The sequence below is a fragment of the Oryx dammah genome, unplaced genomic scaffold, assembly GCF_014754425.2.
Source record: "Oryx dammah isolate SB20612 unplaced genomic scaffold, SCBI_Odam_1.1 HiC_scaffold_6, whole genome shotgun sequence".
Classification (NCBI taxonomy): domain Eukaryota; kingdom Metazoa; phylum Chordata; class Mammalia; order Artiodactyla; family Bovidae; genus Oryx; species Oryx dammah.
The window spans coordinates 12,902,412-12,918,842 of NW_024070190.1; the positions used below are offsets into that span (position 1 = coordinate 12,902,412).

Consider the following 16,431-nt stretch of genomic DNA (forward strand, 5'->3'; position numbering starts at 1 on the left):
ACCCCCCACTGGCCACACACAGCCCAAGCCAAGTATGCTCACACACGAGAAACTGTGATACTAGAAGGCTGCTGCTGCTGCTAAGTCACTTCAGTTGTTTCCGATTCTGTAAAACCCCACAGACGGCAGCCCACCAGGCTCCCCCGTCCCTGGGATTCTCCAGGCAAGAACACTGGAGTGGGTTGCCATTTCCTTCTCCAGTGCATGAAAGTGAAAAGTGAAAGTGAAGTCCCTCAGTTGTGTCCGACTCTTAGCGACCCCATGGACTGCAGCCCACCAGGCTCCTCCGTCCATGGGATTGTCCAGGAAAGAGTGCTGGAGTGGGGTGCCATTGCCTTCTCCGATACTAGAAGGCAGGGCTGTTCTAATTTATTTACTCCAGGCTGCCGGCTGCCTAGCTGCCTCCCAGGGTGGCCACCTCCTCCAGGAAGCCTCTCTGGTATCCTCAGCTGCAGTTCCTCCCCAGGGCCTTCCTCACTCACAGCTCCATCCTGAAAAGGGTTTTCTCACATACCTACTGTTACAGGGCCTCACAGTTTTTACCACTCCTTCATCTAATAACTAACTCAAAATTGTGCCAAGGCACAGCTCAAGTCTGCCCACCTCTAACTGCTGTTTGCTCTGCTCTGCTGGCACATTGCCGGCTCAGGGGTCCCCAGGAACCCTGTGCCCTGTCTCTACATGGTCTGGACTCGGAGACACACTCATTTAAAGCATTCAGTATCCTCCTAACAGCATCTTCGTACCTCTTTCCAGTCTGGACATCAAGGTCCAGGTGGAGAAGGCAGGAATAAGCGGCCCTAAGGTGAGGACCTCCCGCCGCTCCTAGCACTGGGCCACTCTACCAGACACACCATCCCCTGGCCGCCCTGGCGTCACCACACACTGCCCCTGGCCCAGCAGTTCCTTCTCTTCTTCCTTTCCCATCTCTTACTTACTAGGCGAACCTACCAGTGACATTCTCCCTGTCACACCTGTGTCCCTCACAAGGCTCTGCAGTTGATACATCCTGGAGTCCAGAGTTTCTTCTCTCTTCCCCGTATCCACCCATCAGGCCTTAAGTTACATTGTCTTTCCAGAATCTTTTTCTTCCTAGTTGAGTTTTGGGATTTACCCCCCTATCCATCTTATCTGGACTGGAGAACAGCATCTTTGGAGCAGAGGCTAGCTGGGCATCATAACACGCATGGGCCACGGTGCCCCCATGGGATGCAGGGGTCAGGGGGTCCCAGGCCTGTGCCCTGCGGGGTCTGGGCAAGGCTGGCTCACGCACGGTCCCAAGTGCCTCGCAGGACATCACTGTCATGGGAATGCACATTCTAGGCTCCAAATAACCAATCCTCAAATTATCGTTCAGAAAAGACGCTTTTATATTCAGGAAACTGCCTGCCTTTGGATGAGGTGTTCGATTAACTTTACAATATTCCTACACTTCCAAACTGTCATTTTTTTAATCAAAATTTTTATCTTTACTAAACCTCATATTTAAAGAAACAATGATGAAAATCTATGAAAATGAGCGCTCAAAGGATTACCACCACAAAACCTTCGGCAACACCAAGACATGCACGGTCTTCAGATGAGAGCCCTCTCAGGTGTGTCAGTCCTGTGGTAGATGGGACCCTCTGACACACACCCCAGGGCAGCCTCATCATCTGCGCCAGCAGATGAAGAGGGGAGGTGACAGGCCCTGTTGGCGCAGCCCTGCCCGCCAGGGGGCGGGCGTGGCAGGAGATGTCTGGACTCTGCTCTGGCAACACAGCCACACAGCAAATCTTCACTCAATTCTCCCCGGGAAGGACAGCTTAAACAAACTGAAAGCCTGCCTGTGTGAAACAGCGAGCCTCTTCTGGGAAAGCAGCCAAGAAGGGAAATAGAATGAATTTTAAATCAAAGGACAAAGCTCTCCAATTTATTTTAACCTCTCAGTTGATCTCAGATTGAATGTAATTTTACTATGCTTAACAGGGAAAAATTCCCCATATTCTTCCTCTAGAAGGTCATAATGTTGCACCAAGAAAGAGAAGACGAGGGCAAGCCCAGAATTACAAACAAATATGTCCATTTAAATGATAAACATGTAAATAATACTATTATTTGTCTTTATTATTTTTGTGACAGGCTTTTCCACCTATGAGACACTGTCTTCTGAAATAAGGGATCCTACACAATTTGTTTTTAAGGATGAAAAAATAGAAAATTCAAACAGTGATTAAAAGCTAGTTAGAAGACAATATAAGAAAAAAAAATCAGATGCTGTAAATACTCTAAATTTATTTACAATTCTTTGTACTGCCAAAATAACTAAAACCCACTGTGAAACACTATGATTTGCATTACGAGGTCTATACCTGGCTTGAAATCAAGGAATCTTCATATACATATTTCTTTTCCAAACTGTAAACAGAAATCCCTCCTTCTCCCTCTATGAGAAATAGTGTCTAAACACAATAAATTTAGTTCGTTGCATATGGACTGTGAAGAAGGCTGAGCGACAAATTGATGCTTTTGAACTGTGGTGTTGGAGAAGACTCTTGAGAGTCCCTTGGACTGCAAGGAGATCCAACCAGTCCATTCTGAAGGAGATCAGTCCTGGGATTTCTTTGGAAGGAATGATGCTAAAGCTGAAACTCCAGTACTTTGGCCACCTCATGCGAAGAGTTGACTCACTGGAAAAGACTCTGATGCTGGGAGGGATTGGGGGCAGGAGGAGAAGGGGATGACAGAGGATGAGATGGCTGGATGGCATCACGGACTCGATGGATGTGAGTCTGAGTGAACTCTGGGAGATGGTGATGGACAGGGAGGCCTGGCGTTCTGTGATTCATGCAGTCGCAAAGAGTTGGACACGACTGAGCGACTGAACTGAACTGGTATGGTTTTTCATCCTGAATATTAGTAAAAGTATCAAAGCGAACCTCCTACTCAGAATTGGGGCTGATACTTGAAAGGCAGGAGGAGAGAAAGACGGGCTCGCCAGCCAGCACCCACAGGACAGCAGCTCCGCAGACCCCGCCCAGCACACGAGAACCCTGCAGAGCACGTGCCGTCACTGCAGTTTGTGGTTTAGTTGCTCAGTCGTGTCCAGCTCTTTGCAATCCCACGAACTGGAGACCGCCAGGCTCCTCTGTCCATGGGGATTTCCAGGCAAGATTACTGGAGGAGGTTGCCATTCTCTCCTCCAAGGGATCTTCGTAATCGAGGGACTGAACTCTGTCTCCTGCACCACAGGCGTATTCTTTACCCCTGAGCCACCAGGGACGTCACCACAGTTTCCACTGTGCTAACAGGGCAACGGGGATGTGGAAGTTAAACTACAAAATGGAACCACAACTCCCACTGTGGCCGACAACTCGCTTGGAAGTGGGTGGAACTGTAACTAAGCACCAAAAAGCATCCCCGCAGTGCAGGTACCATTCCTTCCTTCCAGAGGGCACCAGCCTCCCCCGCCCCGTCCTGGCACACTGGAGCCTGACTGGAGGAGGTGGGGCCTTTCCTGAAGGCTGACGTCATGTGGTGAAGTCAGAAGGCACCAGGGATGTGGATGTGAAGAGCTCTTCGTTAGACCCCCAACATGCAGCCAGCCGGAGCTGCCAGCCTGCACTTCCTTCTACAACAACACTGCTTCCCTGCAACTTCCACTCTCTGGAGTCTCAAATAAAAGAAAAAATTAGCCTCAGCCTCTTCTCTGTGGCACCTTTTCAAATATTTGGGCATCATGATCCCATTTTGCCCTTCTCACCTCTTTGTAAAAACATCCGTTTAAGTGCTCTTCATCAGATGTTGTTTCCAGCCTCCTCCCCATCTGAGTCATCATCATCTGGACCTACTTGAATTTATAAGCATCTCTGAACAGCCTGTGCCCAGGAGAGAATGAAATATTTGAGGGGTGGGCAACAGCACAGAGAACACTAGGCGCTGTTGGGATTGTTTGGGGCGTTACATTTCTACTAATACAGCTCAGAGTCATGTTGCTCTAAGAGCTCCACCCCTATTCTGGCGACTGACCTGACCTAAGTCCTTTGTTTTGCTTTCTTACTCATTGGAAGGGGGGGGCAACCGAAGATTTGTTTTTAATGTTGGCTAGGGGGCAAGGTATAGGCACCCTCTGGAAAACAACTTGGCCATTAATATTAAAAAAAAAAAAATCCTTAAACGCATGTGTTGCTACTGATCCTGCAATTTCACTTTAGGGAATTCATTTCAAGAAAATAATTAGGGAGGGACACACAGATTTATAAGACTTACATATAAAGATACTGGCTGGAAACCTTGTGTGTCCTATACTATAGGAAAAACTCAATAAGCTTATAGTAATGGATGCACATTGTCATTTAAAACGCAGGAGTTATTTAAGGACATGAGAAGGTATTTATGACATATTACCTTAGTAAGAAATAGGCAAGAATAGTGTAGTACCGTATCTGTAATAATCTGGATGTAAGAAGATAGTAGGGGCTGCCTGTCACCCGTCCTGAGCTATTTCAGGAGGAAGGTGGAGGAGGGGGCCCTCTCGGAGACCTGGCGAGAACCTCAAGGTGCTGTTGCTGGGCAAGAGGGGTGTGTGTGGGCAGACTGCCCAGTTAATCCCCGTGATCTCGGGCAGTGTTATCCATCTAGTAGATGACCTCGAACGTGGCACAGTGGGGATGTGTGGACAGAGGGGCCCAAAGGCCCAGGAGATAGTGTCCGACTCCAAGATCGAGGTGTCTGGGCTCAGGCCTCCATGCTGGGCTTGGTGCACCTGAGAGGCTGCAGAGACAGCTCACCGCAGCCACGGGGGAAAGTGCGCCCAGGTGTCCGCCCAGTGCGGGACTGGGGAACGTGCAGCGGGAGAGCCGCAGTCATTAAGAGGTGGTGGAATTATATGTGAATACACTGCTCTTATTTTTGCTTCTCTGAATTTCTTAAATTTTCTCTGAATTTCTTAAAATTTCTAAAAGCAAACATCATTGTTGTTTAGTTGCTAAGTCATGTCCAACTAACTCTGTGACCCCATGCTCCTGGCAGCGTGTCAGGCTCCTCTGTCCACGGAATTTTCCAGACAAGAATATTGGAGTGGGGTGGCATTTCCATCTCCAGGGAATCTTCCTGACCCAGAGATCGAACTCACATCTCCTGCATTACAGGCAGATTATTTACCGTCGAGCCACTGAGGTTATTTGCTTTTAAAATGTTTCTCCAGGGATACTCAGAGCTACTTCCTTTCCTGACAAGGACACTGGGCAGACCCTGGGGCCTCAGGCCTGGGTCGCAGGAGGCGCGTGGTGTTAGCTGTCCCCTGGCTGCTGCGCGTGCTACCAGAGGACATGGCTCATGGCATCCAGGTGCAGAGGTGCAGTGGAGGAGTGTCCAACCTTGAGAAGGAGGGAGACGCTGACACACGCTATCTGCCACAGGGACACTGCAGCAAGGGAAACAAGCCTGTCGCAGGAGAAAAAATACCACGTGACTCCACGTATGAGGTGCCTGGAAGAGAAGGGTGGGTGCCAGGGGCTGGAGAGGGGATGGGCAGTCAGTGTTTAATGGGGTCAGAGGCTCCGTTTGAGAAGATGAGAAAGCTCTGGAGGTGGATGGACGTGACCGTGGCAGACAAAGTGAATGTACTTAATTGCCACTGACCTCTGTACTTCAAAATAGTGAAAATGGTAAATTTTATGTTATATATATTTTAACATGATTTTTTTAAAAAAGCACAATGCTGGAACCCATGAAATCCCTCAGGAGAGGGAGAGGTCAGGGGAGCAGTCCTCCTGACCCTGAAACATAGCATTGAAAAAGCTGTTTGAGAAAATGTACACAGGACATTCCGGCCAATTCTATTCAAGGTCATCTAACCAATCTGAAAAATTCCAGTTCAAGTCGAGTTAATCGGATGTGCCAAATACACACAGTTGGTTCACCTCACTGCTCTTCCCTGGGAGGCAGAACTGCTAAACACTGTGAGCATCAGTGGCAACTCATACCCAGGATTTAAGATCTGCTACACACTTCGCCATTCCCATTTCATTCATCTTTACAGGAACGCAACTTCTGCTTTTTGACCTCAAGTGTCTCCAGTGATGAACCAGCAGTGGGTGAGAGGGGTGGGGTGAAGATCCAGCAAAGGATGGGAAGGACCTCCTAGATACCCCAAAACCTAACCAGGACTCTCCTTTCCTCACTCTCTCCATACCCACTCTCCAAGGTTCACCCCCTCACACGAGGTTTCCAATGAACACAAGAGTAACACCAAGGTCTTGTAAAAGCAAGAAGAAAATCTGCTCTCAGAGGGCACGTCTTCTAAGGATGGGAGTTCCTGGGCAAGACCCTCCATCAACAGCCATCCTCAAAGCCAGATGCTGGCCCTTCAAATGCAACTGGCCTGTTCCTTCTGTGTCACCTGCTACCCTGCCAACCAGTCTCCTCAATCAGATCAGAGATGCCAAGGAGACAAGAGAAGCAGACACAGGAGGGAGAATTACAAAGAGAAACTGACTTTTCAAACCCAAAAGCTTTTTCTGCACCCAGGGAAAAAAGATAAAACTTATCTCCATTAGACAGATTTTCAAAAAAACAAAAAACTGATGAATAAATACTCTATTTGAAACACTTTGAAAATGAGTGTTTGAAAAAAAGAAATTCAGTGCTTCCAGCTGGAAAACATGATGATGAAGTAGAAACGATGGTCACAGAATCTAAGGGCAAAAGTCCTGCATCCTGGACCTGAAATGCTTTTGCTTACAGGGTGTGTGGTTAAAGAACACTGGAGGCCGCTGCCTGGGGCGTCACTGCTACCTTACATCTGGCTCCTGCATCTCTCCGGGGGCCAGGCTGAGCCACCAGGTTGTGTGAACCTCCTTCCTCCCACCTGCCAGACATCCAACACCTAGAGACGCAGGAAGCCACGGCATTCCCAAACAACCTGCTCACAGAAGGCAACGTGCTGTGACCAGTGGCTCCTTGCAGACCACAGAATTCTGCCCCTGCCCATCATTCTTGGAGAAAACATACTTCTTAACCATAACAAAATAGTTTCTAAAGGAAAAAAAATCACACGTATGATGGATGAATAAGAAAAAATGTTTTAAACGAGAAAAGAAGATAAAGTCCTTTAAAGGCAAAATAAAAGGATTTGGTGCATTCATCAAAAGTTATTAGTAATATTTCAAAAAAGAGGAAAATCAGTATATTTCTATCTCTTTAAAGATAAAGAAATCAACTGTATAACCGTTAAGAACATGAAAGCCTGGCTCAGTGCCACATCGATTTTAACTACTGGGTCTGACTGTAGCAAGTAGTTACATGTAGGACATGTCCTAAAGGCAGCTTCTCCCTCTCTCTCTCCAGTATGCCTTGAAGTCCAAGAGAACACTTGGTTTTATTAATATAAGACAACCCCCAGGAAATCTCTCATTAATCCACACAGCAGAAGTACATCCTATTATTATAAAGAAACACTTATTAGCTAACTGTTCTGTTCAGATGCTCCCCACTACACAGGTAATGCCTGTCTCACATAGGAAGGAGCTGTGGTTTGGGGCTTCCGAGTCAGAGGGGAGAGAGGGGGCAGACCTAATGCAGATGTCTAACGCACACACACACCCCCAAGTTGAGTGTAGCTGGAACCTGTGCTGGGTGTTACACAGGCCTGGACTCCCTAGACTGACAGTGTCCCAGAAAGAAACAAACTCTTTATATCTAATCTATCAAACTCTCTGTCAAACTCTATATATCTTTATAAGAAACTCTAATAATCAAACTCTCTGTCACCATTAAATAAAATTTCATGCACTAACTTCCTGTTTTCAGGAGTTCGTAAGTTATTACTCCAACCCAACAGATACACAAGCTGAAAAGCCAACAAGTCCTCTCAGATTGCTCAGAGAAGTGAGGTTACAGGGCAAACTGCTGCTCCCAAAACTGGGGAGACCAGCTGGTGAATACAGAGAATCACAACTTCCCAGAGCAGCAGCCTGCGGGAGGCAGAGCCTGAGGAGGAAGCCTGAGCTGCTGGATGAACGACTGGAGGCTCGCTGTGGATGAGCCTGAGTGCCAAGGTCAGGGGGCCCCACACTCCTGTGAGTTTTACCTCCAGGAGCTTAACCAGGTTTCCCAGAGTGACTATTGGAGATAGAACCCCTCATGCCTCCAGTGGAGGAGGGAGCTGTTCTGAAAGAGAAGGCACACTCTGGTGGCTCAGCAGTAAAGAATCCATCGGCAATGCAGAAGATGCAGGTTTGTTCCTGGAGTCAGGAAGGTCCCCTGGAGTGGGAAATGGCAACCCACTCCAGTATTCTTGCCAGGAAACCCATGGACAGAGGAGCCAGATGGGCTTCAATCCATCTGGGCTGGAAGAGTTGGACGTGACTTAACTAAACGACCATCTGTTGTTAGTAAGGTTTGCCCTTGAGAACCCGACCAACTGGGCTGTTATCGGAGCCTAATCAATCTGAAGGAAGGGAAATACCCAACTCCAGGGACTCTGACTATCTGGTCCCACCTGAGTGGGAGGAAAGCTGAGATGCGTTTGTGAAGTAGATGCCAGGGGTGCAGGCTCACTAGGAGACTGAGACCTGCCCACTATGGCACCAAAGGCTGGGTTATGGGAGGTCCTCTTACCCAGGACATTGTATCTGGCTTTTAAGAAAAAAATTATAAGACACACTGAAAAGGAAAAGGAATGCTTGAAGAGACAAAGCAAGCAGCAAAATCAGACTCACATATGGCAGGATGTTGGAATTATCAGGCCAGGAATTTAAAGCAACTATAATCAATATGCTAAGAGCTCTAACAAAAAAAGTAGATGAAATGAAAGAAAAAATGAATACCATAGGCAAAGAGATAAAAATTCTAAGAAAGAATTATAAAATAATGGTAGAGATAAAAAATACTAACAGAAATGAAGAATGACTTTGAGGGGACTGGACATGGCTGATGAGACGACCTCGGGGCGTGAGATATGACAACAGAAATTTCCAAAATAAAAATCGAAGATTAAAAACAAGACTAGGGAAAAAGAAAACAACAAACCCAAAGCAAAACAGAATACCTAAGAACTGTTGGATAACTACAAAAGGTGTAAAAGGTATAAGTGGTTCCACTTACAGAAAAAAGAGAGAAAGGAATATAAGAAATATTTGAAGCAATAATGACTGAAAATTTCCTCATGTTAACTACAACAGCAAACCACAGATTCAGCAAGCTCCGAAAACACCATACAGGATAAATATTAAAAAACTACACCCAAGCATACTCAAACTGTAGAAAATTAATCATAAAGAAAAAACCTTGAAAGAAGACAGAGGGGGAAAAAATAGCTTTACAGAAACAAAGATATAAATTACATCCAAATTCTCCTCAGAAAAAATGAATACCTCAGAAAAATGACTCGATGGACGTGAGTCTGAGTGAACTCCAGGAGTTGGTGATGGACAGGGAGGCCTGGTGTGCTGCGATTCAAGAGGTCGCAAAGAGTCGGACACGACTGAGTGACTGAACTGACTGAACTCTCCTCAGAAACCGTGCAAGCAAGAAGAGAGTGCAATGAACTATTTAAAGGGTTGAGAGAAAAAAAATCATCAACCTAGAATTCTGAACCCTGTGAAATCTCCAAAACTGAAGGGGAAATAAAGACTTTCTCAAATCACAAAAACTGAGGGAATATGTTGCCAGTAGACCTGCCTTGCATGAAGTGTTAGAAGCTCTTCAGAGAGAAGGAAAATGATTTATGTCAGAAATGCAGATCACTATAAAGAAAGGAAGAGCATCAGAGAAGGAATAATTGAAGGTAAAATTACAACTTTAACTTTTCTTCTCTTCTTAATTGATCTAACAGATACATTTGCTCAAAAATAATAATAGCTATCATGTATTTGATTCTGTGTGCTTATACATGCATTTATGTATATGGCTGACATGGGTGAAATGAATGACAGTAATGACACAAAGAATCGGGGGAGAGATTCATAACAGTTTGCTGTTAGATACCTGTGCTGTGAAGCAGGATATTGTTGTCTGAAATTAAACTTGGATTATCTGTAATAAAATGTAAAAAAGGGAGAAAGTGGAATCGTAAAATGTTTAATTAAAACTACAAAAGGCAGACAAAGAGTGGAAGACAAAAGGACACAGAACAAAGAACAAGAGCAAGGAACAGACAAGAATAACAAACATGGCAGACGCTGATACAGCTGTATAATAATTACTTTACATTGTCATGATCCAAATACACCAATTAAAAGACAGACTGTCAGGATGGATAAAAAAAAAAAAAAAACAAGCCCCAACTACCTACATGTTGTGTACAAGAAATCTACTTTAAATATAAAGACACATATAGATGAAAAGTAAAGGGATGGAAAAAAAAGATACCGTTCCAATACTAATCAAAAGATGGCAGGAGGAGCTGTATTAGCTCAAACAGAACAAACTTCACACCAAGAAAAGTTACCAGGAATAAAGAAGGGAAATACATAATAGAGGCGTCAACCTGCCAAGATGACATAATAATCCTTAACGTACATGTGCCTAACAAGAGCATTAGAACACATGGTACAAAAACTAAGAAACCTGCAAGGAGGAACAGAATACATAGCCCAAAGAACAAATCTTAGTGAAATTAAAAAATATTCCGAATCAAAGAAAGAAAGAAAATACAAGTTACCAAAATGTGTGTAATGCAGTGAAACCAGCGCATGACAAGAAAATGACAGCACTGAACACCATATGGAAAACCAGAGAGATCTGAAATTAACATCTAAGCTTCTACCCCAGAAAACTAGAAAAGCAGAATAAATCCTAAGTAAACAAAAGAAAATAAATAATAAAAATTACAAAGCTAAGAAATGAGAATTCTAAAAACTGGGTCTTTGAAAAGAGCCATAAAATCAATAATCCTCTAGTCAGGCTACCTATGAACAAATGAGAGAAGACACAAATTAGAATGTCAGAAATGAAAGAGGGTACATCAGTATACAGATCCTGTGGACATTAAAAGGAGAATAAAGGAGTACTATGAACACCTCTATGCCTGCAAATTTGATAACCTAGATGAATGGGCCAATTTCTTGAAAGACACAATCTCCAAAACTAAGACAAGAAAAAATAGGCAATTTCAACAGGCCTATATCTATCTTAAAAATTGAATCAATAGTTACTAACCTCCTATAACAAATGGCACTAGACCCAGCTGCATTCATTGGTGAATTCTGCCAAACATTTAAGGAAGAAATTATACTAATTCTCTATAGTCTCTTCCAGAAATAGAAGCAGAGTGAATACTTCCTACTTTATTTTATGAGGCCAGTGTTAACCCTAATAACAAAACCAGACAAAGACATTACAAGAAAAAAAAATTTTAAACCAATACTTCTTGTGAATATAAATGCCAAAATCCTTAACAAAATACTGGCAAGTTGAATCCAACAATGTGTAAAAAAGAACTGTACACAATGACCAAATATGATTTATCTCAGGTATGCAAGTCTAGTTCAATATATGAAAATCAGTTAATGTAATCTACCACACTAAGAAGTTAAAGAAGGAAAATCCCACAATCATAGTTACAAATGCAGAAAAAGCATATGATCAAATTCAACACTTGTTCATGATAAAAATTTTTCGGCAAACTAAGAACAGAGGGGAACCTTCCTCAACTTGATAAAGAACATCTAAAAAAAACTTCATCTAACATCATATTTAACTGTGAGAAACTAAAAGCTTTCCTTCTAAGATCAGGAACAGGGCAAGAATGTCTTCTCTCATCACTCCCTTTTAATATCATACTAGAAGTCCCAGCTAACGCAGTAAGACAAGAAAACAGAACAAAAGATATAATACAGACTGAGAAGGAAGAAATAAAACTGTTTTTGTTTGCAGGTGACATGACTGTGTATATAGAAAAACCGAAAGAATCAACCAAAAAAAATCCCTGGAACGGTTAAGTAATTACAACAATCCTTGCTATAATCGCAGGATATACAATAAATACGCAAAAGTCAATTGCTTTCCTATAGTAAATGAACAAGCAGAATTTAAAATTAAAAGCACAATACCATTTACATTAGCACCCTCAAAATAGAGATACTTTGATACAAGTTTAACAAAATAGACACAAAAATTTATATGACCAAAACCAAAAAACTCTAATGAAAAAAATTTTAAAAGAACCAAATGAATGGACAGATACTCCATGTTCATGGACTGGAAGACTCAATGTTGTCAAAACGTCAATTCTTACTAACTTGATCTGTAGACTCAACACAAACCAAATCAAAATCCCAGCAAGTTATTTTGTGAGTACCAACAAACTAATTCTAAAGTTTATATGAAAAGGCAAAACAAAAAACCAGAAAGCCCAACACAAGATTAAAGGGAAAGAACAAAATTGGAAGACTAACGTTACCCAACTTCAAGATTAAATCTAAAGGGAAAGTAGTATTGGAAAGAATAAACAGATAGCTCTTTGGAACAGAGAAGACAGCCCAGGAACAGACCCACATAAATACAGTCCACTGATTTTTGACAAAGGAATAAAGGCAACAGCAAAACAAGGATGGCCTATTCAATAACTAATCCTGGAACAACTGGATATCCGTGCGAAAGGAATAAAAATCTAGGCAGAGACCCTACAACGTTAAACTCTTCTCAAAAATTAACTCAAAACGGATCACAGGCCTAAATATGGAACACAAAATAATAAAAATCCTAGAAGATAACACAGGAAAAAAAATCTAGGTAACCTTGAACATGGCAAGGACTTTTTAGTTATATTGAAGGTATACTCTATGAAGGAACTGATAAAGCTAAACTTCATTAACGCAAGACTTTCTGCTCTGGGAAAGACACTGTCAAGAGAATAAGAAGCCAAGCCACAGACAGAGAAAGTGTTTGCGTATTATATATCCAACAAAGGACAATTATCCAAAAGACACAGAGAACTCTTAAAAGTTAACAATAAGAAAATGCACAGCCCAGTTACCATGTGGGAAGAAGACCTAAACAGACATTTCCTCAATGAAGCTGTACATGGTGGCTAAAGAACCCACCTGCCAATAAGCTATCACTTCCAGCCTATTAGAAGGGCCAGACTAAAAACCGGGGACAATGCCAATTGCTGGTGAGGATGTAGAGTAACAGCAACCCTCATTCACTGCTGGTGGGAGTGCAAAATGGTACAGACACTTTGGGAGATAGTTTGGCAGTTTCTTATAAGTGTATTCCTGCCATATGATCCTTGTATTTACCCAAATGAATTGAAAACTTCTGTCCACGCACACAAAATTGAACACAGATGTTTATAGCAGCTTTATTCATAACTGCCAAACTTGGAAGCAACCACGATGTCTTTCTGAATGTCCTTGCTAGCTGAATGGATAAATAAATTGATATATCCAGACAACAGAATACTATTCACAATAAAAACAGAAGAGTTATCAAGCCAAGAAAAGACATAGATAAGCGCTCAATGCATGTTACTAAGTGAAAGAAGGCAATGTGAAAAGGCTACACACTATTTGATTCCAACTATGACATTCTGGAAAAGGCAAAAGTCATGGAGACAGTAAAAGGATCAGTGGTTGCCAGGCGTTGGGGGAAGGGAGGACTAGGCAGAGCAGGGAGGGTTGTTAGGCAGCGAAACTACCCTATGTGATCCCATAGTGGTGCATGCATGTCACCGAACATAGAATACGGTGAGGAAGGCCTAACGTAGACTATAGACTCTGGGTGATTCTGATGCATCCCTCTTGGTTCATTGATTGCAACAAATGTCCCATCTGGACGGTGGGGGATGTTGCCCGTGGGAGTGTATGGGGGCGAGGAGTATATGGAAACCTCTGTACACTCGGCTCAGTTTTGCTGAGAACTTAAAATGCTCTAAAAAAAATAAAGTTTGTTAAAAAAAAAAAAAAAACAACTCAGTAAACTGATACATACCATCCTGTATTTTTTTTTAATTCTATTTTTTCTTTCAAGAAATTCTGGTCACCTCCCAGTAAAGTCATTTCACAAGGCACTTGGGGCTTGAAGGAAGGCTGCTCTAGGGTGGTGTCTCCACTGCCTCATGAAATCCATTCTCCACCCCACAGGAGACTTACTCCAAATGCCACATCCAGCTCATTCACAGGGGGCAAGACAGGTCTGCCCCGCCCCCGCCCCTACCAAGGCTGGCCTGGCCCGGAGGCAGCTGCAGTACCTGGAGGGAGGGTCTCCATGCTGTGTGCTTTCTCATCCCCGTTGCTGTGATGCAGGTCTTTCTTTTTAACTGGGTCAATGTCATTCCAGTCCTCCTGGGAGAGAAAAGATAGCAAATGAGTTGACAGGTTCCTGGAGCACACTTCCATTCATCAGGTCAATAAACAGTGGCTCTTTCTAGGCAAGTGGATGCTGGGGACACAGCAAGGTGACACCTCTCATCTACAGAACTGCACCCCAGACCTGCTCAGTGGTGGAGACCCACTGAGACAGAAGTGTGGGACCTGCTTTTCTTTCTCCATTTTCTATGTATAACACTTACGTATGGAAAGAAATACTCTGGAGACTTGGGGAGGGTGGAGAAGGGAGACAGAGAAACTAGATTAAATAAGAGAATTCAATAGTGGCTATATCAAAGCCATTAAACTCAGGGTCGCTCTCAGGATGCCCTCTACAGCTTAAGGGTACCATAGGACCAGAGTCTCCCTCGGGCAACTGAAGCAGGCTCAGAGGTTGTTAAATGATTTCTGTGATTCTACTGAATAATAGTGGAGGGAGGGGAAAGGATGGCCGAGGTTTCCTTCTGGCTAACAAGGCTACAAATTAAGGGCTTCATGTAAAACCAGACGATAGAAGCTCTGGCAGAATTTATTCAACGCATCTGCGCAAACAATTTAATCTATCAATATTAATCAAACTAAATAGCAACCTCCTGACCACAGAGCTAAATATATTTTTCAGCCACTTGGGACCTGATTTCTGTGAATACCATAAGAAAGGTTTCTGTATACACCCCCAAATCAGCAATACCCCATGGCTCGTAATCCTCCCACACAGACAGACGTCTGTGGGCCAAGCATCATGAACTGGCCATTTCCCCAGCAGATGTGATGAGGATGCCGTCTCCCGCAGGGGAAACCCAACCAGTCTTGCTTGGATTTGTTCAGCCAGCATTCCTCCAGCCAGCAAGGGCTGTGTGACCGCTAGACACATTTTGGCCCTAAACAATGAAAAGTGAGATCTGCAGAAAGAGTAATTCTCAGGGGCTGGGCCAAATCAGATGTGTTTCCCTAAATGCAACTGGCTCTGCCAGTAAGCTGCCTTTTTACTCAAGAGGTAGAATAGTTGGAGTAATTGGGCCTAAGCCTCCTCCTCTGGAGGCCAGCTTGTCCTTCAGCTCCTTTTGAGGTGAGATGAAGCTGGTTTATCCCAGCAAGGGAGGCGTCGTGGGAGGACCGTCCCCCCAACTTATCACAAGGCCTTCTCAGGCCTCCAAGAGCTATGACTTTTGAAGATCCTAGCTTCCCTCGGGGCTCAGCGGGTAAAGAATCCGCCTGCAATGCGGGAAACCTGGGTTTGATCCCTGGGTTGGGAAGATCCCCTGGAGAAGGGCAAGGCTAAGCACGCCAGTATTCTGGCCTGGGGAGTTCCAAAGACTGTATAGTCCATGGGGTCTCAAAGAGTCGGACACGACTGGGTGACTTTCACTTCACTTCACTTCACTTCACTTCAGCCCACACTGTAACTAGTGAATTAAAAAGCATCTGGACCCCATCTGGGCTTCCCAGGTGGCGCTAGTGGTAAAGAATGCGCCTACCAACGCAGGAGACATACGTAAGAGACTAAGAGATGGGGGATTGATCCTCAGGTCAGGAAGATCCCTTGGAGGAGGGCATGGCAATCCACTCTAGTGCTCTTGCCTGGGGAATCCCATGTGACAGAGAAGCCTGGCAGGCTACAGTCCATAGGGTTGCAAAGAGTTGGAGACAACTGAAGCAATTTAGCATGCACAGCATGTACTCCATTTAAATACTTTTTGCTGCAAAAAAATTTTTGAAGGATATTTATAATTTGACTTTTGAGATTACTTGGTTATAAATAAACTTTAAATTTACTATTGGCAAAGATTTCAAGACAATCTCGGCAACTGCCAGGGAGAGAGAGAATCTGACCTCTCTCTGCCTTCACAATATAACGAGACAGGTAAATACTAAATCCAGGAAGTAATGAAGCTACCAGAATCATACTGTGTAGACTTCTAATTAATTAAGCTTTATTAATTTTTGTTTTGTAGCTTGCTGGTAACATTTTGTGGCTAATAACTTTTTCCCACAGGCATCTCGCCTACTACACACACTGGCAAACCAATCACACCATTTAACCTTGTACTTGAATAAAATCAAAAGTAAACAACAACAATAAGTGAATTGCTGCTGGTGGCGCCACCATGCTGTGATGTGCACCAAATCCACATTT

General features: G+C 43.8%; 1 protein-coding gene across 1 annotated transcript in view; it reads right to left on the reverse strand.

The window, feature by feature from the left end:
* GALNT2 (polypeptide N-acetylgalactosaminyltransferase 2) overlaps positions 1-16,431 on the reverse strand; it is a 175,731-nt gene that overhangs the window by 69,720 nt on the left and 89,580 nt on the right. The window contains exon 2 of the mRNA XM_040242779.1: positions 14,177-14,270. Within this exon, the coding sequence (XP_040098713.1) occupies positions 14,177-14,270 (94 nt within the window). The remainder of the gene's footprint in view (positions 1-14,176; positions 14,271-16,431) is intronic.